The sequence below is a fragment of the Gopherus flavomarginatus genome, chromosome 13, assembly GCF_025201925.1.
Source record: "Gopherus flavomarginatus isolate rGopFla2 chromosome 13, rGopFla2.mat.asm, whole genome shotgun sequence".
Classification (NCBI taxonomy): Eukaryota; Metazoa; Chordata; order Testudines; family Testudinidae; genus Gopherus; species Gopherus flavomarginatus.
Window position 1 is genome coordinate 23,383,948 of NC_066629.1, and position 25,626 is coordinate 23,409,573.

General features: G+C 39.3%; 1 protein-coding gene across 1 annotated transcript in view; it reads left to right on the forward strand.

The window, feature by feature from the left end:
* Positions 1 to 515: 515 nt before the first annotated feature.
* The window catches only part of LOC127033574 (uncharacterized), a 38,618-nt gene continuing 13,507 nt past the window's right edge, over positions 516 to 25,626 (forward strand). Inside the window, exons 1-20 of the mRNA XM_050921501.1 lie at positions 516 to 692; positions 2,089 to 2,281; positions 2,534 to 2,661; positions 4,059 to 4,196; positions 5,061 to 5,281; positions 5,877 to 6,034; positions 7,003 to 7,230; positions 7,818 to 8,153; positions 10,888 to 11,286; positions 12,528 to 12,685; positions 13,713 to 13,853; positions 14,599 to 14,737; positions 15,893 to 16,083; positions 17,366 to 17,491; positions 18,843 to 19,035; positions 22,342 to 22,475; positions 22,883 to 23,155; positions 23,484 to 23,624; positions 24,807 to 25,055; positions 25,424 to 25,624. Of these exons, the coding sequence (XP_050777458.1) occupies positions 516 to 692; positions 2,089 to 2,281; positions 2,534 to 2,661; positions 4,059 to 4,196; positions 5,061 to 5,281; positions 5,877 to 6,034; positions 7,003 to 7,230; positions 7,818 to 8,153; positions 10,888 to 11,286; positions 12,528 to 12,685; positions 13,713 to 13,853; positions 14,599 to 14,737; positions 15,893 to 16,083; positions 17,366 to 17,491; positions 18,843 to 19,035; positions 22,342 to 22,475; positions 22,883 to 23,155; positions 23,484 to 23,624; positions 24,807 to 25,055; positions 25,424 to 25,624 (3,924 nt within the window). The remainder of the gene's footprint in view (positions 693 to 2,088; positions 2,282 to 2,533; positions 2,662 to 4,058; positions 4,197 to 5,060; positions 5,282 to 5,876; positions 6,035 to 7,002; positions 7,231 to 7,817; positions 8,154 to 10,887; positions 11,287 to 12,527; positions 12,686 to 13,712; positions 13,854 to 14,598; positions 14,738 to 15,892; positions 16,084 to 17,365; positions 17,492 to 18,842; positions 19,036 to 22,341; positions 22,476 to 22,882; positions 23,156 to 23,483; positions 23,625 to 24,806; positions 25,056 to 25,423; positions 25,625 to 25,626) is intronic.

Sequence of the window (25,626 nt, forward strand, 5' to 3'; positions counted from 1 at the left end):
CAAATAATGAATTTGACTGGGGAGGATTCCGTAGACTGGCAGAGGAAATCAAACTGGCCTCCACCAACATCCTCCTCTTCCTGTACCAATTCGAACATCCTGGCACCTATGTCCTTAGGCTCAGTAGTAACCAGCACAAAAAAATGGTTTGTTTGAGGAATTCTATTTTTGCTTTTATGATGCTATTTTCAGTGGAATGTCTCAAGTTCCAGACAGTGGTTTGGTATCAGAGGAAACTTCAGAATGATAATGAGTCTCTGTATTGTACATACATTTTGTTGAGCTGGTACAACGTGTGTTGGGGTGCGCAGACATGTCTGAGTTCAGTGGCTTGTGATGAGTATGTTCATGTAGTAACATTTGAGTGTAAAGGGCGGGGGAAGAGTCAGTGAAGATCTGGCCCTCTGTTTAAAATACAAACCTAATATTTGTGTTCAGATGGATAGACCCAAAGTTGCATATGTCTGACCTGCTCTTTCTACACATATGCTCATTACCTGAAGTATATTAGAGTCATGCCATATGGTGGACAGTGTTATGAAGATGGACCATTCTTCCCAACAACTCCCAGGCATGTCATACAAGTGGGCATTGCAAGAATCCCAAACCTTCTTCTGAAACCTGACTGGCCAGCTATTATTGGATTAATAACAGGGCTTCTCATTTTCCTTATTACCTGCCTGTTGCTGATTGTAAGTAAAAATTATATAATCTCTCTTTTCACTGCACCACTTCCAGATTTTGGAATTAAGATTAAACTACATGTTGTACACACATTTTGAAATTCATCCCTGCGCAAAGGTCCAGCACAGCCCTATGTACCGCTTATGCCCTAATGCAAGGGCTTAAGTAGTATTTAAGAGCTGCATAGAAGGGTGAATTTCACCTATGCTTCTTAGTTCAGTAGACCAAGACCTAGGTGCTATGATGACTGGCACTATCAATATAGCAGAGAGATAGATAAAAAGTGTATAATATTGAGAGTTCCTGGGGTTATAAATCATGTCTATGGTCCCCGAAGATACATGTGATTCAGCCACTACTCTCATGCTCATTCTCTGTTACAAGGATTGTGTTAAATTGGGAACAATCATGTGATCCAGCCACGGCGGGGAGGACACAGGAAGAATTCTTTTATCAGTGGCTCCCTTTTCTCCAGTTCATCATCCAGAGGCTGGCAGGAGTCAGTGGGTTTTTAAGATATTTCTTTGTGAATTGCATGACTGTTTCACAAATGAGAGACTCACTCCTTAATTCTAGGATACTAGGCAGGGGAGGAATAGCTCAGTGGTTTGAGCATTGGCTTTCTAAACATGGGCTTGTAAATTCAATCCTTGAGGGGACCACTTAGGGATCTGGGGTAGCACAATCAGTACTTGGTCCTGTTTAGTGAAGGCAGGGGGCTGAACTCAATGGCTTTTCAGGGTCCCTTCCAGCTCTATGAGATAGATTTATCTCCATATATAGCTACTGTTAAGGTTTGTCTTTAATGAATCAGCCTTTAAAGGGCTAGGTAACATGGAGCCAAATTCTGGGCTCCTTAGGGCAAAACTCTCAGTGACAGCAACAAATATAGGATCAGAACCACAATTAAAAAAAACAAACAGTGATACAGTCTTTTAGACTGTAAGATCTTCAGAGTCGGAATATTCTATATGCTCACAGCACCTAACACAATAGTGTCCTCATCCTGATTGGGGCCTGTTGCTGCTACTAGTAAATAAATAAATAATTGATAATGATGTAAAAGTAGAGATGATTTATTAATTCATATGTCAGCAAACTCAAACTGCTGATGACTGCAGTTCCTGCCTCTTGGCTCACGTGGTATCTATTAAGACTAATAATTTTTTGGGTTTAGACCAGATCATGTGAATGCTTTAGATTAGAATGTGTGGGCCAGATATTCAGCTGGTGTAAATCAGCATAACTTCTTTGACTTCAATGGACCTATGCTGATTTACACCAACTAAGGATCTGGTCCTGCATGTGATGATGCATCCTGTTGTTTAAATGAACAACAGTATAAAAATAGTAATATGTAATAGTAGGAGTAACCTGTTCACTCGGTTTCATTGTGTTTTGTAGATTCTTTGTCAAGACTTGGGTTGGTTCAAAGAAGGAAATACCTGCCCTCTATTTCGAAGGCTGCAGCTGAAATATAATCTTGACAAATATTCCTCCAAAGGATCCACAGTGATTTCAGTTAAAAAATGTCATCCCAGGCTGAAGAATAAAGGCAGCTTGGATAAAAACTATGGAAACTCTGATGAGCCAGAAGGTCAGATAATTTTTTTAAAAGTATATAATAAACAGTTATTCAGGCAAAGAGCTGAATCAAATTTATTTGACGCATTCATGACAGAATTCTATTTCTAATTATGTACATTGGCTCATATATTCTGACTTGCCTCCTCCCCTCCTCTGAATTACTATAGATCACTGGAGACAGATTTTGTAGTCATTCAATTTTCTATTTCAGATCCTCTTTAAAAAGTAATAATAAATACTTTCATTTCAACTTTCTTCCTAGAAACGGGTGAAATCTGGGAGTCTGAAGAACAGATAAACCTGGATTCATTCAATACCAATGTCTTCTTTGAAATTCTGCTCACACAGTCACTGTCAGTTACAGCCAAACTGAGCCAATTTAAAGAAGAGGTAACTGGTTTAGTTGTTTTTTTATCATACTCATGTATGTACAGATGATCCTAGCAACCATGTGCAGTATTATCTGTAGTATTACTGCTATGTAAGGCATGTACTTCATTCCAAATTCTTCTATACCATGAAGCTATTAATATGTATACACATCATTCATTCAAGCTGTATTTATGAAGCATAGGCCAGTGTTTAGGACATTTGCCTAGAAGTCAGGTAATCTCCATTCTATTCCCAGTTGTGCTACTGAAGTGACATGTGATCTTGGACAAGTTACTTCACTTCTCTGCCTCAATTTCATTGAAAAAAGGGGGGTAATGATGTCTTATCTTTCTTTGTAACAAGGGTTAAGAGACATAGATAAAATTTAGGAGAATTAAAAAGATACATTGGTGTGGATGTGCAGCTAATGTGGCCTTAACATCAAAATGACCCATATGCATTATGTTACTCCAGTTATATACCAATGTAATACAGCTTAAATCAGTGGAGTTAATGAGATGATGCTTCAGGCCACTGATCCGCAGCATATGACAGCATGCAACTGTATGGATTAAGGACAGCAGGGGGAGCTAGTATTACAGTCTGTGTGTATTGTGTAGCATGAGAGAATTGTATAAAACAAATGTTTGCATGCTACTGTATCTGTAGATAGATTTTAATACACATGGTTCATTTTTATTTTAAGGCCACATTAGCTGCACTAAAGAGTGGGGGATACTAAATGTTTACTAAATAGTATGATATTTAGTAAAAAGATCTTGTGAGAAGAAAGGCACATAAAGAGGGTACACACTGAAAAACACTTGTTGCCTCAAATTACCTACATGCCTAAAACAGCCCCAAGAACTCCTTTGCTCTGACATCATTTCCTGAAGGTGGTCCTGCCAGGACTGGCATCATAGTGTCAGCCACTCAGCATTTCTAATACTGCAACATCCGTCTAAGGACAACTATTTCATGAAGATTGCTTTCAGGAATTTTATCCAAAGTATGGTGAGGTCCTGACTATTATTATTTATTTGTACTTAAGTAGCACGTAGGAGTCCCACTCATGCACCAGGATACCATTGTGCTAGACATTGAACAAACACAGACCAAAAAGACACTCCCTGCCCCAAACAGCTTACAATCTCCCAAAACCAGGTAGCGAAATTATTGCCTTACTGTGCAATTATTGTGGAGAGGGTTTTGTATAGGCAGGAAGGATTTCCAATCAAGGTGAAGTCATCTAGTATTGGTATTTTTAAAGAAAAATAAGATGCCAGTATGGAATATAATCATTCAAAGATGTATTTGTTTTGTGCTATATATTCAGTGGCCTTTGGGCACTAAGAAGGGTCCAGAACAACAGCTACACCCTCATTTGTTTATTTTTCATTTTGTTTTCTTCTCAGCTGAAAATCTTGTATCACAAACTTATGACCGAAATAGCTTCACTCAGAGAGCTTTGGATAATGAGGCTGTGTATCTCAGAGAAGGCAGAATCTCATGACAGCATAATGATGGAGAACTATATGAAGGCAAAATATCAGGTAGAGCTCAGTTTTTCTTAGATTTGTTTATACATAGACATAGAAACTGAAAACTTCAACTTGGCTACATGTATTTTCATAATATCAGACACAGTCATGTGGATTCTTTCATGTCTGTTGTTGTGTAATGGCATCATATTTTCATAAGCTACCATGCAAATAATATTGCTTCAAAGTATGTGACTGATATACTAGAACATCTGAAATCTCTAAAATTGTTGGAACAATTCAGTGTTAATACAGAGACATATTTCTGAAGGTTACTCACTTTTCTGGCGTGTGCAGTTTTTTTCACTTAGTGTTTGATGCTACTCTCTCCCCAGTTGTGGAAGACCATGTCTTCTCCCTTGCAGTGACCAAGGTTTCAGTTTTGGAAATGTCATCCGTGTGTGTAGATATATATATTTTGTTGCAGCTTTTTCTTCCATCTTGCTCACAGATAGTGTGTTTGGCTGTGTTCTTCTGAAAAACCTGTGAAGGAAATGTAACGATTTTGCAGTTTATAAATAGAAACACCCATACTCTCTCTCTCACACACACACACACACACATATGTGTACAAACATATAGTTCAAAGATATAGAAGCAAAATGAACTTGATCCCTTAAGTTCTAGCTGGCAGGTATGGACTAATATTTTGAATCACTAGACCATTCAAGTGAGGACACATGAAAGGCACTTACCCTCTAGATAATTATTACCCAACTTACTGGAGCTATTGGCCTTTGAATGGACGAGTAGGGGAAGATACCTTCAAATTGACCCCTTTTCCTCCAGTTGTTACCTTTTTGGTAAAGTACAGAGCAGCTGCAGTCTCAATTCATGTCTTGAGAAACAGGTGTCTACATTTTATGTTACAATTAGGCAGAAGAGGAGATGCTACACAGAAAGCAGCTGGCTGCTGAATATGATGAGATTGTGAATAAACAACTTCACTTATTACACCATGATTTGAAATGCCAAGAAGAGCATTGTGTCTTGTTCAAGTCTGCCCTGAGAGAGGCAGGGAGATTGGTGGAAGTACTGACGGAGAAGATGGCTTGTGGAGGGAACAGAGCCATGTGGTCTAAACCAGACTACCAATGGTAAGTAATTTGCTTTAGAACTCTGCATTAAAGTGTTGTAGTTTTTAGACAGACAAAGCAGTTGTATAGTACTGAGTCAGTGGGTTGGTTTGTAACAAGCACCATCGTGGGTCTGGAAGTGTTGTTACCACGAGGTTATTGAAATCATGTTCATGGAAAGCAGGGCTAGGAAAACTCAAGGAAAAGGGGAGCTGGAGATATTCAGAAGAACCCAGTTAGATCTTAAGGTCCAAAGTTATTTTGGTTCCTTTTCATGCTTCCTGATGAATTGTTCCCATTTGCCACATCACCTCAGCTTCCAAAGAACTGTCCTGTCAGGCCAGCCATCCCAGAACACCAGGTAACAATGGTCTGAGTAGCCTGGTCCCTGTGTCAGAATCAGCATGGGAGTATTAATGAAATGATTTCAAAAGCAAGGAAGATAAAAAGCATATGTTTCCTCAGTCCTTAAAATCCTTTTTGTGATGGTGCTGATGTTCAGAGATGGATTATGTGCCTGCTGCAAGATTTTCCCGAAATGGATGCCATTCTGCCTTGAAACAGTTTTAACTTATAGTCAGATTACTGACATCCATCTTTATCTTGTGAGTTTCAGGTTGTTATCCCAGATAGATGCTGCAAGCAACAGAATGTCAAGTGCAGTAATAAAGGAGAGTCACAGACTCAAGGCATGGGGTGTGCTGGGAGATGGAACAGGAGCTCACCTCATTAACAAAGATAAAACCAGGCTCCTCACCAAGGAGGAGCTACTGGGTAACTACAAACTCTGGCAACTAGTTAGTGTATGTTCAAAGAGAGCTATTATCACTTTAACTGTGCAAACATGCAGATGTAACCCACTGGTTCAGTGCCCTCTTCTAGTGCTGGTCCATATAATAGGACAACAGCCTACCACTGCTGCTGGCTAATGCAGCTGCTCAGGTAGCAAAAAAGAGGATTTGTCAAGTTGTTATGCAAGCGTGACCATCTATGGAATTTCTTCAGATAAACATTTATGATAACTGCCACATTTTCATTGTTCTTCCTTAGGCTTTTGATAAACACACTGCTAGGTGTCTAACTGTATGTCCTTTGTTAGTGATTCTATATCAGTGGAGAGGGAAAGGACCTATTTTGTAGCTGAGCTGAGTTAATTTGTTCCTGTTTGAACATTTGTTTGTTTTTAATGTTGCTGGGTGTGTTTCGTTGTTGAAAAATTAATTAAATATTCTGATGCCTAGAGATCTAGTATAGGCATTTTTTTGCTATTATTTAAATCTTCTGAAATAAAATTAAAACATAAAATCTACCTTGGACATTTCCATGTATACTGCAGATTAGGACAACATGAATCTGTGTGCTGAAATCTGAGATTGTTAGCCACGTTCATATGGTTGCATAAGTCCCGTTAGCCTCATGGGAGTCATGCATAGGTATTGAGGAGAAGAAAAGAATGAGGACTGGGAACACTGTAACTCTCTTCCCATACAGAACATTTGCTAATGTAGATAGGATGATCTGTCTGTAAGCCTTTACTCTCCTTCCTGACTCTCTCTTACCTACATGTGATCTCTGATCACAGACAAACTATCACAAAGAAATAGGCACAGATTTCTGACTGAACCTAAGATTGGAATCCAACCGTAGACATACAGATTTGGAATTTCAGAAACCTAGGGTTTAATGGAGGATCTGATAGTGTTTTTCATTTGCTTTTCTCATCGGTCACTTATTGCTCTCAGACTCGGATGGCTGTGTGAGGGCACCTGACACCATCTACATGGATCCTATAACTGGACTCTTAACTCCCAACCCAGACTGTGTCACGCTGTTGGTCAATCACTGCCCCATGCCCGTGTCTAGGGATCAGTTCCTACACCCTGAGACTGGAAAAGTGCTCCCCGTGGCTGGTAATGTTGGATATGATCCAGTCAGCTCTAAACTGATCTCTGCTGTTGACTCTGCTTCAGGTACGGGACCACATGGGGATAATTAATATATCCACTTGCCTACATGGGGAATGCATCTGTGGTAGCGATTTTAGTAAAGCCTAATATACTTACCCATATTTTTCTTGTGAAAAAAACCTTACATGCAGATTGACCTATGACCACCTCATTGCCTGCTTGGCACTAGGAGACTTTGTTCACCTTGAATTGGGTCTTGCCATGGACAGAATTTACTGAGCCTGCCAGGTTTATATAAAGCAAAATGTTTAAGTATTTCCTGTTCCTGATTATTTTTATAAACTTTCTCGTTCTTCACATGAAGAATTAAATGAAGAGAGTGAATTCCCTTTCTGTGGTTGACACACTTCTCCAATTTAATTCCTGCTTTTACACTTACTTAACATGAGAAGTTCTTTAGCATATAATATTTTGTACAATTTAATGAACAGAAAGGAGAAAAAAAATAATAATCATCCTTTAAAATCCCCAATATGCCTCTGTTCCCAGCTCTAATGCAGAGAATTGTATTAGTGTGGGAATTAATTCCCTTATCCATTGAAGAGTAAAATAGTTTGTAACTGTCAAATCTCTTCTGTTTCAATATTTAGGTGAGCTTTGTAAGTCTGAAGTACCCATATTCCCCTATGTTCCGTATCCTATCTCTCCAAGGACTGGCTTACCAGTGAAGACTAAACTTCCTAGCTTACAACCTGACAGAGTGTTTAAACTGGGAGGACTCATGCTAGATCCAGCTACAGAAATAGAAGTCCCAATGCTAGGAGTTACAATCCATCCCCAAACAGGACAAAAACTGTCTTTGGGTGGGACGTACATGAATCCCCTTACAGGAACAGTGACGCCTCTTGAAATTGGAGGACCTATGATTGAACCAGAGGGAGGAAAGATTGTCCCAATACTTGGAGTCAGTTTGGATAATAACACAGGTAAATAATATTCATGTTTCTTGGGGTGGAAATCCAAAGTGAGGTTGTTTCTTCCTTCCCTTCATCCCCTCTCACACCTCTCCCATAGCTAGTCAGTGGGTAGATGTTTGCTATAACCTTACTGAGGAAGACCATCTAAAAGGTCTATAGAACTTTAGTTCCCACTGGAATGATCGATGAATAGTCAAACAATTAAAAGAGGATAGAGAAACAATAGCCCACCATGGTGGCTTAATTAAGACCCCAAATATTGTTTAAAACACCCCAACATCAGCTAGAGCCACTGACAGTTCTGCTGCGTGTGTGTGTGTAGCACAAAGTGACACATTGTGCAAATGGAACCTATCATCAATTCACTAATCCTAAAAATGGCAGCAGCATTAGATTCAAACCTTTAACCTCACTCCCCACATTTGGTTTCTCCTGATGAATGAGATACTACCATAAGCAGCTGAATAGCGGCATAGATTGGACTCAAAGTATCACAGACAGAAAGCCTTCACTTTCCCAGAATATTATTTCAGAAATTAATGTCCTAAAAATCAATAACCTGCCACACTTTCTATAAAGATGACTAAAGAAAGAAAGAGAAGCAGTGACTGATGACTAAGAGGTGTTGTAGTCATTAATTATATGACAGAAACTAGTAAAGTTGATCTGAGTCCTGGAGATAGTTCAATTGCTCTATTAATATAATAAAAACAGCATGAAATCCATTCTTTAGCTTCTTTGGGGCCAAAAGCTCTAGATTTATAGAAAGCATTTTCCATACATTTATGTTCTTCATAGCTAATTTTAGAAAACTTATCATACTCAAAAACAGAGCAAACAAGTCACACTCACACTGAAGCCATGAGGCAGCCAAAGTGGAATTGTTTTTGTGTTTAGTAAGGAGAGATACAATGTACATAATTTAGAGCCAGATCCTTAGCTGTTGTAAATTGGTATAGCTACACTGGCTTCAATGAAGCTATGCTGATTAACCCCAGCTGAGGATCTGGTCCTTACGATAAGAAGGCAAAAAGGTATAGTCAGAGTCTGTCTGAATTTCCTTACCAAAGAAGCAGGAAGAGTTCCTGAGATTCAGACATATGTGTGAAAATATTTGTAATTTCAACAGGACTAGAGAGCTCCAATCACTCTCTGCACGGGACTCAGGATTTCCCTGCAGGATCTTGCAAGATGTGCAAATTTTGTGTTTCATATCTGCTATTACAGTAGAGTTAAGGGTGCGTGTTCTGGTCCATGATTAGAGACCATTTACAGAGGCTTTTAGTGAGTGGGAAGTAATTCTCTTGATTGACTGTTCACTTAGAAAGTCAGTTCTTAAAAGTTCAACACTAATGCACCTTAATGATTACCTAAAATACTACATATCCCACAGGCTTTGCTGGGAATATCACTCTATAGCAGTTATTACTGAACAAGATGCATAAAAATGCCAGAAACATCAAACAGCAAAGCCACAATTACATGTTTTCCTTATTCTGTGTCTCCGGGGAGTCAGGCTATGCAGAGCACAGGCCTTGTTGGCTCATATCATATTGCGGTACTATTACTATCAGACAAATTGCCAAATTAAATGTGTCCTGGAATGTGCAATACCTTTCTGGCACTGCCACTGGCCTGCTGGCTGACCTTTGACAAATCACGACACATCTGTGCCTCAGGTTCCTCATCTATAAAGTGGGTATAATAATTAGAAGCAATGGGCTTAAACTGAAGCAAGAGAGATTTAGGTTGGACATTAGGAAAAAGTTCCTAACTGTCAGGGTAGTTAAACACTGGAATAGATTGCCTAGGGAAGTTGTGGAATCTCCATCTCTGGAGATATTTAAGAGTAGGTTAGATAAATGGCTATTAGGGATGGTCTAGACAATATTTGGTCCTGCCATGAGGGCAGGGGACTGGACTCGATGACCTCTCGAGGTCCCTTCCAGTCCTGGAGTCTATGAGTCTATAAGAGCTGGTCAGGAATTTTTTGAAAATTGTTTTTTCATCAAAAAATGCCCATGCATTGAAACCAAAACTGTTTGTAAAACACTAGAAAAAATATTGAAAAAAGTTTCAAAATTGTTGAAATGTTTCATTTTGACATTTTTAAATGAAAAATTCCATTTTTCTGGTTCCAAACAACTTTTTGTTTTGAAATCTAATTTAGTTAAACTGAAAAAGGTTTGTTTAAAAAAAGAGAGAAAAGATAAAAATAAGAGAGAAACATTTCAGAATTATCAAAAGAAAATATTTTGATTGACCTGAACCAAAATAGTTGTTGTTTTTTCAATTCACAAACATTTTCAGGATTTCAACTTTTCTTCCTGATTCAGGACAGTGAAAATTTTCAAACTCTCAAAAATATTCATAGGACAGAAAAACAGTTTCCTGCCCACCTCTAATAATGATACTTATCTCCTGTGTGAAAAACTTTGAGAATTACAGATGAAAAGCACTATATTAAAGCTATGTATTATTATCCAATTTTATTGTTAACATTCTAATTTTGCAAATGCAACACAATTTTCTAGAGTCAAAGTAACAGATACATTTAAAGTATTTTAAAGTTGTAAATCATTGTAAACAGTGGACATCAGCATTTAGTCTATTTTACATGCTCATTTAGGACCTGATCCTCTTCCTGTTGCAATACATGAATTTTTTGCCATTGATTTTAATGGAACAGGTCCATAAAGTCTGGCTGATGTTCTGATTTGCTTTCACTGTTCCTTGACTACAGGAGATTTGGTCCCAGTTGGGGGGCTGATGGGACCCTCGGGAAGCCTATTGCTTCTTGGAGATTCCTTCTCTGAACCTCTGAGTAGGAAGACTGCTCGGATACATGGAGCTTGCCTTAAACAAGATAAAGTGCTGCCCCATGCAGGAGGGTACCAGGCGCTGTTGGAAGCTAACACTCTTGTCACCCAGATCCATGTGATTAAAGCCCTGAGGCAGTATAAAGATTCAATTTGTGAAGATATGGCCTTAGCAGCAGACAAGCAGGAAGTCTTCAAGGCTGCAGTAGAAGACATGAAAAAGTCATTGTCAATTAGGCTCCATCATGCAATTCATCGGCTGCGAAGTTTGGAGAAACAACACGAAATAGCTTCAAGCCTCAAAAGTAATGGTGGTAAACTGGGTACGTACATTGCATAAAACCTACTGAAAAAAAATTGCTTAGAACAAAAGTAATGTGAGCCTATTTTAATGATTTAGAGACAGATTCTAACTGATGTAAGTGGATGAAATTCCTCTGAAATCAATGGAGCTATATCTAATCACATCATCAGAGAAGTTGGTCCAAAATAGCATAAGCATTCTGTGCCATATTAGGAGTACAGTGGGTAGAGAAACACATGCCAAATACCTGCTGTCTTTAGCAAATTTTTACTCTATGAGCTCAGCCAGGTCTCATTTGGATAACTAACTAGATTAATTGTGCATTCATCAGCCTCTAAAAGTTAAATGGCTATTTCCATCAAGAAATAATTTCCATTCAGTTTAGCAGCACGTATTGATATCTTCCTCTCTTCTTTTTCAAATGTATTAGGGATTATCAAATATCCTGGTACAGAGATGTGGATTCCTGCAGTGTTTGGAATGAAAATCCCAGATCCTGGTGGGTCAGGTTTGATGGTGCCCATCCTAGGAGTAGAATGTCATTGGAACACTGGGCATCCAACCCCACTAGCAGGAACCATGGAAGATGCAGATGGAAAAGGTGGAGGAAGAAACTGGATCATACAACATAAAGCTATAGTGAGACAGTGGCAGGACTGTCACCAATATCTGTGTTACTTTCAGAATCAGAAATGTGCAGTGGCAAAGAAAAAGTTAATTCATTCATACAAATTTGAATGTGAAATTCTGATTGGTGTGGTGTGGACCTGTACACAACAGTCAGCTTCAACTTAATGGTGAAAGAGAGTTAGGCCACTGCAGTGGCCTTTCACCTCTGGAAACATATTCTGCCTGCACATCCTTGTACTTCTTTAGTCCCAGTGGGTGATCTAAAGGCCCCACTTTACTCTCTGACTCAGGAGGGCTAGATATGACTCCTTGAATGGGCCAGAGGGGGATAACTAGAGATACAGCCCCAAGAGTTGGGGGCACTGCCCCCCACAGTGCTCCCAATTCATGTCAGTTCAGTAAAAAGAGACATTTGCTTCAGACCTGAACTCAGCTGTGTACATGGCAGCTCAGTGTTGCAGGGCTAGCTCAGAGGTTTGTTTTATCAATGGGCTATTTAAGATCATAGTCCCTTCCTTTTATGGTTTAATAAATGTCAATCACTGAACTAGATGCACAAAAATTAAATGGCTCACTCTCCTCATCCTCTGAATTCTAAAAAAAATATTTATTTATTTTGCCTTTCTGCAGGTCTTGTCCCTATCACAGTTGGTGTCAGAACCATAGATCCTATTACAGGTGAAATTGGCCCAGTCATAGGCGCTCAAACTGATCCTTGGACAAACATTGTAATTCCTATTGTTCAGTCCCTAGGAGCTTTACCAAGAGGAGCAGCAGACCCAGATCTGGTAATTAGAGCCCCAACAAATCAGAATTTGTTCCAGATTTGACAATATTTTGAAATTCCCTGCTTACGTTTTCAAACTATGGGTAGACAATTCTGCTTGCTTCAGTATTCTAACTAAACAGACCACAGCTTTTTCTATTAGTAGATGTGTGAGTTTATCACTACCAGAGTACAGACAATTTTTTTTTTATTGTACTATACTGTTTGTACATGAGTGAGCTCCCAGGACAGGGTGTTGTTGGAATTGGAATTAGTACAGAAGGAAATCCAGCCATAATTGAAATGTTGGGTTTTTTTACAAGTTTGTTACCTACTTACAAGGGATTTGGTTACCAAACATTTCTGAGAGTGGGTTTGGGGTGATTTTATGTGATTTGGGGGCACTGAGTGGCATTTGGGGGCGAGGGTAGATAGTTCTCTAAAGAGGGTATTGGAGGCCTCCTAGTTTTAGTATCTTCATTTTTGAATAGGCATTATCAGGGTAGACAGACTTCTGTGACGTCTTAACGATCCATTCTGTGACAGGTAGTATTGAGTTCTGGATCAGGAAACTGTAAAGTCTGCTTCCCAGTTTATATTTTCCCACAGTTCAATAAAAGTTAATGTAAATGTTTTATAACACTTGATACTTGAAAATGATCAGAAATAAATTAATTGTTGCTCCCACCTATTCTCTCAATATCCCACCATTTTCCCTTCCTCTGCACTTTATTTTTCTCATTTCTTTGTCACCCCTTTTTCTCCATCTATATTGTCACGTTCCCCACTGAAATTCATGCTACCTTCATTACAGCTTTGAAGCATAAACTTCTAAAGTGAAAGTTGTAAACCTGCACAAACTTCCCATTGCAAAGTATTCATCTCTCTAACGCAAAGTAAGTGCCTATACTGTCAGGCTGGAGAATTTGTAGAAATTGTGGAACAAGAGTTTTTCCTCAGTGGCACAGAGAATCACACACGATAGAGATTTCTGAGCTTCCTTCAGAACCCTGAAAACCTGAGCTGCTGCTTTTGGTGTTGTTTTTCAGCTGAGCATTCTGGAAAAGGAGATAAATTCAAGACAAATGTACTGGCACCGCCAAAGAGAAAGGGAAGAAGAGCTTCTTAAAGAGCTAAACTTTGTATTTCTTGATGTCCTTGATGCTGTAAAGGAAGGAAAGGCACAGAAGGTGCAGTGGATCCTCTTTGTAACTGGCTTCAACTAATTCTTCACTGGACTTTTTTTCTCAAGTGCTTAAGGGAATCCACTCTGTGCCAAATTTTCAAGCTGATGTTTAGAAATATAGTTGTTCCTCTTTTTGACACAACATATGTGCTTGGTGCGGGCTCATCTACATTTGAATTTTTCCACCAGTGTACCCTGATGCTGTGCTAGTGCATATTGCCAGTCCAAGTCTTTTTTTACACCAATACATTATCTACACTTGGTATTTTCACTGGTGCAGCTACAGTATTGTGTTATACCAGTGCAAAAATCCCCAGTGTAAACAAGCCCACTCCTGTAGTCGCTATTATTTTAGTTGCTGTTGCCTCACAGTAGCAGAGTAATCTCCAGTAAAAACTCAGAATGAATCTGTTTTAAGGCTCACTGAAATTAATGGAAGACTCCCAATAACTTCAGTGAGTTTTGGATCAATCTATATGCAATCAGAAAGGGACTGGCTAAAGCAAGACAAGACAGAGGGGAAATGCGGTGACGGATGTTGGGACAGAATGTGTATCCTCTGTTAGCTAAGGGAGGAGGCTAGGAGGAAAAGAAAGTATAGATAAAAGCCTTATTCTTTCTAACCATGGCCATCACCGTTATTCCTGTATTCTGTAGCGCTATAAGAACTTTTTGGAACAGTTGGGTTTTTTAGACTTCCCTGTCACACGAGATAATATCAGTGATAATTTCTGTCCTGCTTCTTACAGATAAGGTACAAGGATAAATTAAAAGACATAGAGGAAACCTGTCACTTCCTTGAGGAATCCTCTCTTCAGGAAGGTCAAAGAAGAACTGCCAGGGATCTGAGCAGCCTACTGGGCTCTGAACTATCTTTGTTATCTAAAGGTAGGAAGCAGAGGCTTTAACAGGAAGAAAGTGAGGCCCTTTTAAACATACAGTGTGAAAATCACTCCTGTGCAGAAGGCCAGAGCAAGGCTGGTACAATACTCAAGTCCCACTTAATCATTCAAAATAGGTCTGAAATGGGACTGAAGTGATGCATATGTTAGGCCCTTACTGAAACTGAGTGGGGTTTTTTTGTTGGCCCTCTCTCAATACCAAAAGAAAGGAGAAGGGCCAATGAGAAATCAAGATCCTGAGACTGACAGACCCCAGGGCCAATGGGGAGAGGCCAGAGCTCCAGGTTAGCCCGATTGACAGGTCAGGCAGGCCAGTGAGGGAGTCCGAAGCCTGGGGTCCTGTCCTCCGTTTGAGGGATGCTGAGAGCAGAGCTAAGGGGAGATGGAGCCGGAGAAGGCCGAGTGGAGCCGGGGGTCTGGAGCTGGAGCAATGCAGACCAGCCACACCGACGGCGAGCCGGGGCTGGGCTCCAGCGCAGAGCTGCGGAGTTTAGTCTCCCAGAATCCTAGGCCCAGCCTTATCAGGATATGAGGATTTTGACACATGGGAGAGTGAAAAGGGAGTCCTCAAGGTCAGGCAGGCATCTGGGTAAAGGGCGTTGGAGCAAGGACTCAGATCCTTTCACTATCCAGTTCCACTAGGGTAGTGCAGAAGCCAGGAAAGTTCCCTAAAATAGCAGGACCATTTTCTGACGGTCTGCACAGGGGTGATTTTCACTCATCTTGAGAAATCTCACTGCAGACCTGAAGAGTGTCTCAAAATCCCATGCAAAATCCTGCCAATTGCCCCAGAAATCCCACACTGTTCTGCAATGAATCTGTATGTCAACCTCATTTGAGGTGTTTTGGGATTTTTTTAACTGCACTATGATTGGTAGAACTCACACTCTGAATAAATCTATAGCAAGTTCTCATGGGTGTCCTAAAAGTTGAAAGAGGAACGGGTGAACAGATCTGATAGATAAATCATTTTTGTGCAGCATGCCACAGAATCATCAGAATCAGAAATTGAAAATTCCTGTTAGGTCATTTAATCCATGCCCTTCATCCATATCAGAAATTCAGTAGCTTCCCTTATAGAACCACTCATTAGGACTCAGTTTCCAAGCTGAGAGTAATTGCTAACATTCTGTACCTACAGCTGAAAGAGATGAAAAAGAGCAAGAAGTACGAGTTATATTGATGATCAGGAAAGCGCTGGAAAAAATGGTTCAATTTATTCAAAAGATGCAGCTCGAGGAAGGCCGATTACAAAGGCAGATGAAGGAGAAAGCATGGCAAAGTAGCAAGAACTTTAACACAGAGACAGTACCCAGATTCAAGCCCAGAAAGGTGAGGTTACTGTTAGGTTGAGTTAAATATCACTAACCTTATTCTGCAGGAAACTATGGTCTCCTTTTGAAGCACATTTAAAGCCAGTTTTAACTGTCCAAGAACCTCCCATCTCATATAGGGCTTCTCCTCCCTTATCCACAGACCAGGCTGAAGAAGAAAGTGAGCAGAATGATATTAAACAAAAGTCAATCATCCTAAACAGCTGCTACTCAGATAATCAATTTTAAACTTGTACAGAAAAATATAGCACGATGCTGTTAGCAATGATAAAGCCATATTTTCTTTGAGATAGAAAATCCAGTTTGATTGTGAAACAGTACTGATTAGGAGTCAAACTGGCCAGACTGAAATTAGGAGTTAGAAAGAGGAATTGCCAAATACGATGTTTAGTGTTATGTTTCTGACTGGTACAGAACCTCTTCATGTTAGCAGTTTAAAAAAACATGAAATCTGTTACATGGCATCATAGACATTAGAGTTAGATAAGACCAGTTAGATCATGAAAGATCATCCCCTAGGGACCGATTCTCAAAAGCTTTCCCAGTCATATGTTACATGTATGTAGAGATGAAGCTTCAAACACTATCCATAGCCCAGTGAAGTGACTAGTTAAATAAATAGGACTCTTTCTTTCTCTTTTTATTGACTTGTGACTTTGCCAGGATGGGCAGGGGTGGTGTCCCTAGCTTCTGTTTGCGAGAAGCTGGGAGTGAGCGATAGGGAATAGATTACTTGATGATTACTTATTCATTCCCTCTGGGGCACCTGGCATTGGTCACTGTTGGAAGACAGGATACTGGTCTAGATGGACCTTTGGTCTGACCCAGTATGGCCGTTCTTATGTGTTTGTGTTGGTCAGGCCTTCATCTAGCACCTATCAGATTTCATTGTCTGGAAGCTTTTTCTTTTAATTTTACCCTGTCGCTCTGAATTATTCTATCCAAAACAAATCTCCTTGATGTTTACACCTTTCAAATTCTTGCAGGCTTTTATCACATCCCGTGTCACTGCTTGATCCAGCTGCCATATTTATTGATTTCAGTCTTTCTCTTAAATTAGTCCCTTGAGGCCCCTTAATCATTTTTGTTAGTATTCCCTGAACTCTCTGCACTTGTCTGGATTGCTTTGGTGATGAAATGACGAGAACTGAGTGCACTATTCTTGATACAGTCACACAAGCTTTATAGATAAAGTTCTATTTTAATCATAAGAAAAATGCAATCCTTACTTTAGGCAACTTGCTTGCTCATTTGCTAATATTTCATACCATTTTTTCTAGGTCATACTACATCATGTTGCTGAATTTCAGGAACATATAATGAAACAACAGGTCAGTGTGGAGTCTGCATACAGCAGACTGGAATATCTCAGGGACTTGTTGGACATCCAGGCTCTGCAGGCAAAGGTATTGACTTCACCTGGAGGTTTGAGATAATGTTATGTATTACCCAATTTTTCCAGCAACGACAGGCTGTTGGCATGTTCTTAGAATAAAATCTTAGCATGGAATCAGACACCCAGAAAAACAAACCACCCTATTTGAGACTTGCTAGAATTACTTTAAGAATTTATTTTATCATGGACTTTGAAACTTGTACACAAAATAAAAATTCAATTAAGAAATGTAATATTTTGGCAGCAGTGTTAGAATGATGTGCAAGATGTCAGTTTGGATCTACATTTTTAACAGGTGAACCTCCTCCTCCTAAAGGTACTCCCATAAAGTGTGACAGTACCTGCTAGGAACCCAGGAGGTGAGATGGTCCCAGAGTCTGGGCTCCATACTGAGCCCAGCTGTTTACACGGCAATTTTATAGCCCTGCAGCCCAAGCCTCACAAGCCTGAGTCAGTTGACTTGGGCCAGCTGCAGGTGTTTTATTGCAGTCTAGACGTACCCTGCATGACTTGGAAACACAAATCCCAATGATTTTTAATGGGTCTTGTGCTCCTAAATCACAGAGGTGCTTTTGAAAATCCCACCCTTGGTATCTATAATGTTTTAATTAAGGGCTGTGTCCAGAAAAATTTAGATACAGATCCAAACCCTCTTGACATCAGCTGAAGTCTTTCAATTGATTTCATGGGGCATTGGATCAGGCTCTCTGTCCTTTTGAGTGGCCGGTTTACATAGTCTGTCTATTTTAGGCTACGCTGGTTTAAAAAAATGATCACTGGAGTTATCAGGGTGGTCATGGCTGAACACCTCCTCTCTTCTCTTTCCCTTACTTCAAAATGCCTTATGATGTTTGATCTCCTGAAGTTCCCCTTCCTCTTATATCTCAGCTTCTTTTCACTCCACATGAGTCTGTCACCTATATCTATAGCTGAACTCCAGCTTATTACTCTAAATGAAATAAGGTTATTATACTGCAGTGTTGGAGAGGGAGAGTTTGACCATGTATATGGCACTTGCAAATACATCTCACATAAACTGGGGACATTAAACACATAAAATAAAATTAATTTTTTTGGTCTTAAAACCCTTTACACAAGCTTCAGGAATGTGGACAGTTTAAAGAGATGGGAGCTGTGGGCCTATTACCACCCAGCCATACACTCATTAGGAACCCCCAAACTATTTGTGATTAGGCAAGCTTGTAGCACAGTGCACACCTCCTAGTCCTGTTATAAACTGATTTGCATGTACAAGGTTTGCATGGAAATATTGAGAATGACTGGCTGCATTTGCAATGGTATTAATGACTCACATGTGAACAACAAGTGTGTTTATCTTGGTCTAATCGGTGCTTTTTCAGGCTCTTCTCTTTGGGACATCACAATGCTTTGAAAACTACCAAGGGACCAGATTTTATGGTATTGCTGGTGTTCCCCACAGCACATGGGCAGTCATCCATCAAAAACTGATTCCATTGTTGAAGTCTCTGGTTCAGACATTGGAGGAAAACACAAGGAGTGACAGGTCACTTGAGACACTAATTCTTCAATCAGGTAAAGGTACAGTCAATAATTTCATTTTATTCCAACTCGAAAACTGTTACTGGAGTGAAAAAGTTCTGATGTGCTAAAAACTGAAGCGCCAATCCTGCAGCAGAAAGTTAAGTATGTGCTTAATTTTATACATTTAAGGAGTCTCTTGGGCCAAAGGTTCTACTCAGATGTGTAAAATGAAGCGTGTTTCCAGGATCAGAGGCTATCTTTGCAACCATAAATATAATGTATAGATGTTTACAAAATTCAGATAATCTTTTATTGGACTATTCAAAAATTGAAATACATTGTGTGTACACTCTCTTTTGCAATCTCCCGTCCTTCTGGAAATTTCCAGAAGCAAAAAGTCAGTTTTCATCAGAATGATGTTCTTGCTATAGGCCAGATAGTCAGAATCAAAACTCCGTCAGTTAAAATTCAAAGGAAAAAATAAGGTCTAAATCTTAGGTATTTTCAGTATCTACTGCTAAAGGAAGGTGAAACTGCAGATTTCTGAGGAGAATAATAAGTGAGGTTTTTTACCCACGAAAGCTTATGCCCAAATAAATCTGTTAGTCTTTAAGGTGCCACCAGACTCCTTGTTGTTTTTTAGGAAAATAATGAATATGCTGAGAATTCATCATAATGTACAGTAGATTGTGTTAACTTCCAGGGGCATGGCAATTTCCTCTTCTATATTTTTGCAAGAGAACAAGATTAGGAGCTTGGTGACCGAGTACTTGAGTTCTTGCATCTTTACTCAGACCTGAGGATGGATTTGGTTACTTGGACTATACAAGATCTTTGGAATCAATAGGTGTTAAATGCTTAAATACCTTTGAGGAGCTGGTCTTTTTTCCCTGACTAGAAGGCTTCAATCCTAGGAAATCTTGAAATATGTAATCTTGGTGCATCTGTCTCCATTCCATTCCATTCTGCTGCAGAATGGAGTACCTACCCTCAGCTTGGCAGTAAGAAACCTTAGGCAAACACAGAGATCAATGGCAAAGCTTTTACTTTCCCTCGTGAGCATTCAAACTATAAATTGTGATGTAACCAGACTTGTAGTTACATAAAAGTTCTAACTGCTGTTTAATGACAAACAGAGCTGAAATATACAAGCTATCAAAATGTTGTCTACATTTCAGGATGCAAACATTTAGTCAATATGGAATATGTCTGTCTGCAAACCTAGAGAGAAAAATATAGTGGAATTTCCAAAGCAATTTAATAACTGTTTCTTTCCTCTATTTTATTATTCCCCTTTCTCATAATTAAACTTCCTTTCCAGTCTCCCAATATGAATGATCAAATTAAAATGTAAAGATTTTTTCCTCCTTTTTAGATCTGTAACAAATATATTTTCCTCTTAATGTCAATCAGCCACAATCTCTGCTAAGATCATTAACTGTAAGGTTGGAATTTGAATGATTAGTTTTTCAAAGGTCTGCTCTTCCGTGTAATATCTTCAATATAATCAGAAACAGTGCTGTGTCATTCATTTACTGGAAAGGTATAGCTGTTTTATGAATACTGAAATAACTAGTAACGAATCACTGATTAAAGGCCTGATATGTGCTTAAGTCCTATTGAAGTCAATAGAAGAGAAGCATGTGCATAGGAATGCAGTTGCTCGCAGGCTTAAATTTAAGCATGTACTTAAGTAATTTGGTGAATCAGGGCCTAAATGATGGCAGCTACAGCATCTAGTTCATTTCACTCTTTATCACTCATCAGTCTCTTTGGAACACACTGAAGATTTCAGTTAAAATGTGGAAGCAGCCCAAAAAGCCTTAAGATTTGTCAGCACTTTAGAAAGAATTGATTATAAAAATACCAAGACTGCATTAAAATAATTAATACAAGAAGAATCAAATGGCCATTCTTCTTCTTTCTTGAACCAGCATTGATTCCCATTTCTCTAGCGATATTTTAGCTAGCATTGCTTGACTATTTCCAGCATTGATGAGAAAGCTGTCACATAATGTTTCCAAGGTAAGAAGAGGAGGGATCAGCTTGCATAGAGTGCTAAGAATTGCCAAGAATGAGAGTCAAAATAGATAAATATGAGCTCACAAATTTGATTCCCTTATAATAATCTAATGTGTTATCTTGCAACATCTACCTGACAATTGTCATCATCATTAAGGCAAATTCAAAGAGATGTAGCATCTTTGCAGATCAAGCTCCATGGACATATAGTGAACAGCCAGCCAGACCATTCTAAAGGACCTAGCTAGAGATCGATCCAGATGGTACTCAGTCTGCATCTATCACATCACCTACCTCTTTATTTATCTGTCTGCAGCTCAACATCAGTTGACTGGTGCCCTTCCAGTTCTTCTTCATATGCAATTAATCATTCATGGTTGTGGCACTTTCACTACAATGGAAATTGGATTGAACGAGCCTTGTATCAAATGTTGGGACTAGTGCTCGCTAGTGCATGCTGTTGAAGCTCATTTATATGCACTTAGATCAAGGCAAGTGTTCCAAACAAGATTTGCTTTCCTGATCGACAAAGCAATAAAGGCTTTAGGAACTTTTACATCCAGGTTTGTCAACCTTGCAGGATTTAGTGACAGGTAAATAGTACATTTTGTCTTGCTACAAAGTTACATGTATTCTGTATAATGACTTGTTTACAAATGTTGCTTCTGAGTGGTAAAACCAGAATGAGCAGATAACCTATCTAGATTTATTCACGTATCTGGTTATCTTCTGTCCCAGACTGTTACTAGATATACTAGAGAGTACTGCAGAGTGACAGATATTAATATATTCAAAATATTTTGTTGAAAGAATTTTGAAAGGGAGCTTGAATGCACTGAAAAAAGCCAGGAATTCAGAAATAAATTTAAAGGTCCTTTACCCCTTTTTGGTTTCTCCTGAAGGATACTCCTCAAGAAGCACCTTAAAGGCATCTACAGCTCAGTCTGAGGCATTCAGGACTGCAGCAAGCCAGGAAATTGCTCCAGCTGCCACTCTATCACCTGTGCTGCCCTCTTTTTTCTTACCAGGGGGATCCCATATACAGCAAGAAATCCTGACAAGGTGAGAAATACTAATTCTTCTTTTTTAAGTCCTCCTTGCGGTTTTAATTCGGAAAAAGTATTCTTTGTGTTTTCTCCTGAAGTATTATGTAGTGATCATGTTTGAGCTTAAACAGTCGCTGCAATCCATGCTATTGGTAGACGACACTTGTCCCTGATATAGAATGTGTATCAGCTTGCAAAGTGGATCCTTTAGGATCCTTCATGGTAAAGGCTGCATAAAAATGTAAGATCATTTCTTGTCATGTTTAATTTATTTCTGATGTTTTGTCAGGTTTTTTTTTAGAAAAGCACGCCAGTGAATTGGTGCATTTAGAGCTGTCCTTAATGACGGAAGAAATAAACATGATCTGCTACTTTTATGAATCAGCCAAAACTAAGGAAAAGGAAGAATGTAAAGAAAATTGGGTGAGACAGGTGCGGACTAAGCCTGAAGTTTTCATTCAGAGTATGGGAAATGAGAGTTTTCTTATTTCCTTTCTGAGTGGCTCTCAATTTTTTCACATCACATGACAGAGGTAGAATATCTCCCAAAGCACACAGGAAGCTGAAGCTCTGACCATTTCTATGCAAAACACGGAGGCTAATGTTTTTAAAAATGGGGTTCTAAAATTAGGGTTTTATATCTATAGACAGACCTCTACTTAAGTGACCTGATTTTCAATATGAGCTCCCGCGTGCTGAACTTCAGGCCACTTTTTTATATGAGTTAATTTTTGGCTCATATGTTTAAAAATCTTGGCCACAGTTTAACTGATTATTTTCATTTATGTGGTCTTAAACATTAAACAGCTAAAGCGGAAGTGTCTCTGTAGTTTCAGGGGATGAAGAGCCATAAAGAAATGGATGTAGCCAGTGACTGGGATATATTTCTGAAGGAGTTAGCTGAATGCCACCAGCGTGCTGAACAAGCTCTCTATCAGAAGCATTGGGAAGAAATCAAGCAATCAGGGCTCAGCCGGGATCTAGTAACACCCAAAGACCACTTACATTCTCTAGATGAAATTCTACATCATTTATCACTGCTTGGTGCTGATTTGCAAATGACAGATTCCCACATCAGATATGATGTCACTAAAAAACAAGATGTGAGTTCAAGGGTCTTATTTATATAACTGTAAGTAAGCTGTCACTTTACTAGTTTGTTCTTTTCTCTGTAACAAAAATGGGTTCTGATCTTCACTGCATGTGTCAGAAAAACATGATTTGAATTTTCAGCCTTTAGTTTTGCCAAACAGAATTTTTATTTCTGATCCAAAAATTAACCCTGTCACAGACAACAATTTGTAGAAAGCATTTTATGTATTGGTGGGTACAGTGAGATAAATCCATCCACAAGATAATCTGGTTGTAGAATGAACTTGTATGTTTTTTACACTGAAAACTCTCAGCATCTTAGTCTCTTTTACTCAACAGGAAACACAGTCTTTGGAAGCAGAGCTAGCTCCAGACACAGCAACTCAAATATTACAAGCTTCAGCAGTCAAAATAGTCAAGTTAGAAGTTATGAAACAAGTGTGTCTCTATAGAATATTGGATCTTTATAATGAACTCCAGGTATATCCTGTTTATTATTCCTCCATTTCACTACCCTCACAAGAGAAATTAATGCCAATTTGCTAAGGTCTGCATGATACCTTGAGAATATAAAGTACTACATGAACATTCTAAGGATCATTCAAATTCAGACCTTTTCCAGTCAGAGTTCGAAAATGTAAAGGAGACTTGAATCGGCTAGAATTTAGCTACAACAGGATAAAGCTCGCTATACCTCACAGCCACATCAGTGGCACAAGCTAAGCACAACAGGTGCCATTTTCAATGTATAGGACTTAAGCACCCAGCTCTCTGACGTTCACTGCGAGCTTAGTGCCTAATTACCATTTGTGCCTTTAAAAACTTCCCCCAACTTCCCAGATCTCAGCAACACAGGTATTCCTCAGTATGCTTCCTACCTCTGGTTCATATCTCCACCCGAGACAATCACGTCTTGTTGCCAGTTGGACTTGATGAGGCAGCAGGAGTTTCTTGGTAGAATTCTGAGACCGTTACTTGCTGACAAAAGTGATAGTATTTTTATTCATTATAATGTAATTGTATTACAGTAGTACCTTGTGTCCCCATAGTGCTACCCACCATGTATACACAAAGTAAAAAATAGTCCTTGTCTTGGAGAGTTTATCTTAAATAAACAAGACCGAAACGAGTGAGAGATGGGAAGTATTATCTATCCCCATTTTACAGATGGAAAACGGTGGCACTGGGAAATTAAGTGACCCACACACAGTCTTTAGCAGAACTCAGATCTAACCCAGATAATCTTGATTCCCATGCCTTAACCACAAAACCATCTTTCCTCCTTCTAAAGCCATGCATGTTTGGGACATGGTTTGCCAGGCATGTGCAAAGTTTGAGCTACTTCCCACCTCCTTTTGTAGTGCCATTTACATGTATGCTTATTCCATATTTAGGAGTCCATCTACCCACTGTGCATGCTTACTGTGCACACACAAACTCACAAAACATATTCTGCACCCTGATCCTCTTCAATCAGAAAGCGTGGGATAGAACATGCATGTTCATAGAGTGGGGTTACACTATAATGTACTCTGCCTCCTGAGTTACACAAGAGCTAGCTATAGACTCAGCAACTCAGATACTCAATGCTAGAAACAAAATCTCAAATGTAGCAGCCAAGGAACATTTATTTTTCCTTATCACTATATTTTCTCTCTCAAGAGGCAGACGTGTCCAGAACGTGTGTTAAGGATTCTGAACACTTTACACTACAGAGCTACTGGAGAAACTATGGCCCAAGAGGTGGCCCAGATTACTGAGGAGCAGCAAGTGGAGAGAGCTGTGGCTTTTCTCCAGAAATACGACAAAGAAGGGGACTTACTTATTGGTTTGAAGGAAGAGTCAGAGACTGAACTGAGGAATATGCAGACACAGTTCAGAATGGAGCTTCAAACCCAAACAGAAGAAAAGGTACAATTGCTATTGTGTTAATCTCTCTCTGTTTATGCTACTTTAAAGTAATGGATAAGCACCTGTATCTGACCATTGTATCAAAATGTAACATTGTTGTCTGTGGTTTGCAAACATTTCATTCATGTATTATCCACACAAAAAATGGTAACAAGGATTATCCAGCTCCATCAGGTTTCTGTATTTAGTAAGTGTGAATTCTGCGGGGCTTTTAGCCATATAGATTCCCTTGTCCTTCAGTACAGTTAATTTATTTTTTTCTGTGACTGTTATGTTCAGACTTTTGCAGGCAGAATTTGAATACTTCAGAGCACTCAGTAATCTACAGAGAACGTAGTGTTAAAGAGTTTGCAATGTTTTCTTCCTAGGTGCAAGCCAAGGAAATGCAAGTGATTCAGGAGGCTGAAAGACAAGCGTTACCAAATCACATTGAGCATGTGGCATATTTTATCCTATCTCAGAGACACTTGCGGCAAACAGTAATAGTGCTGCAAGACAGCTACAGATTCCAAAAGGCAGACTTGTGGACACAGACTGAAGAAAGAAACCTGTGCGAGCTTGTCATAGATGT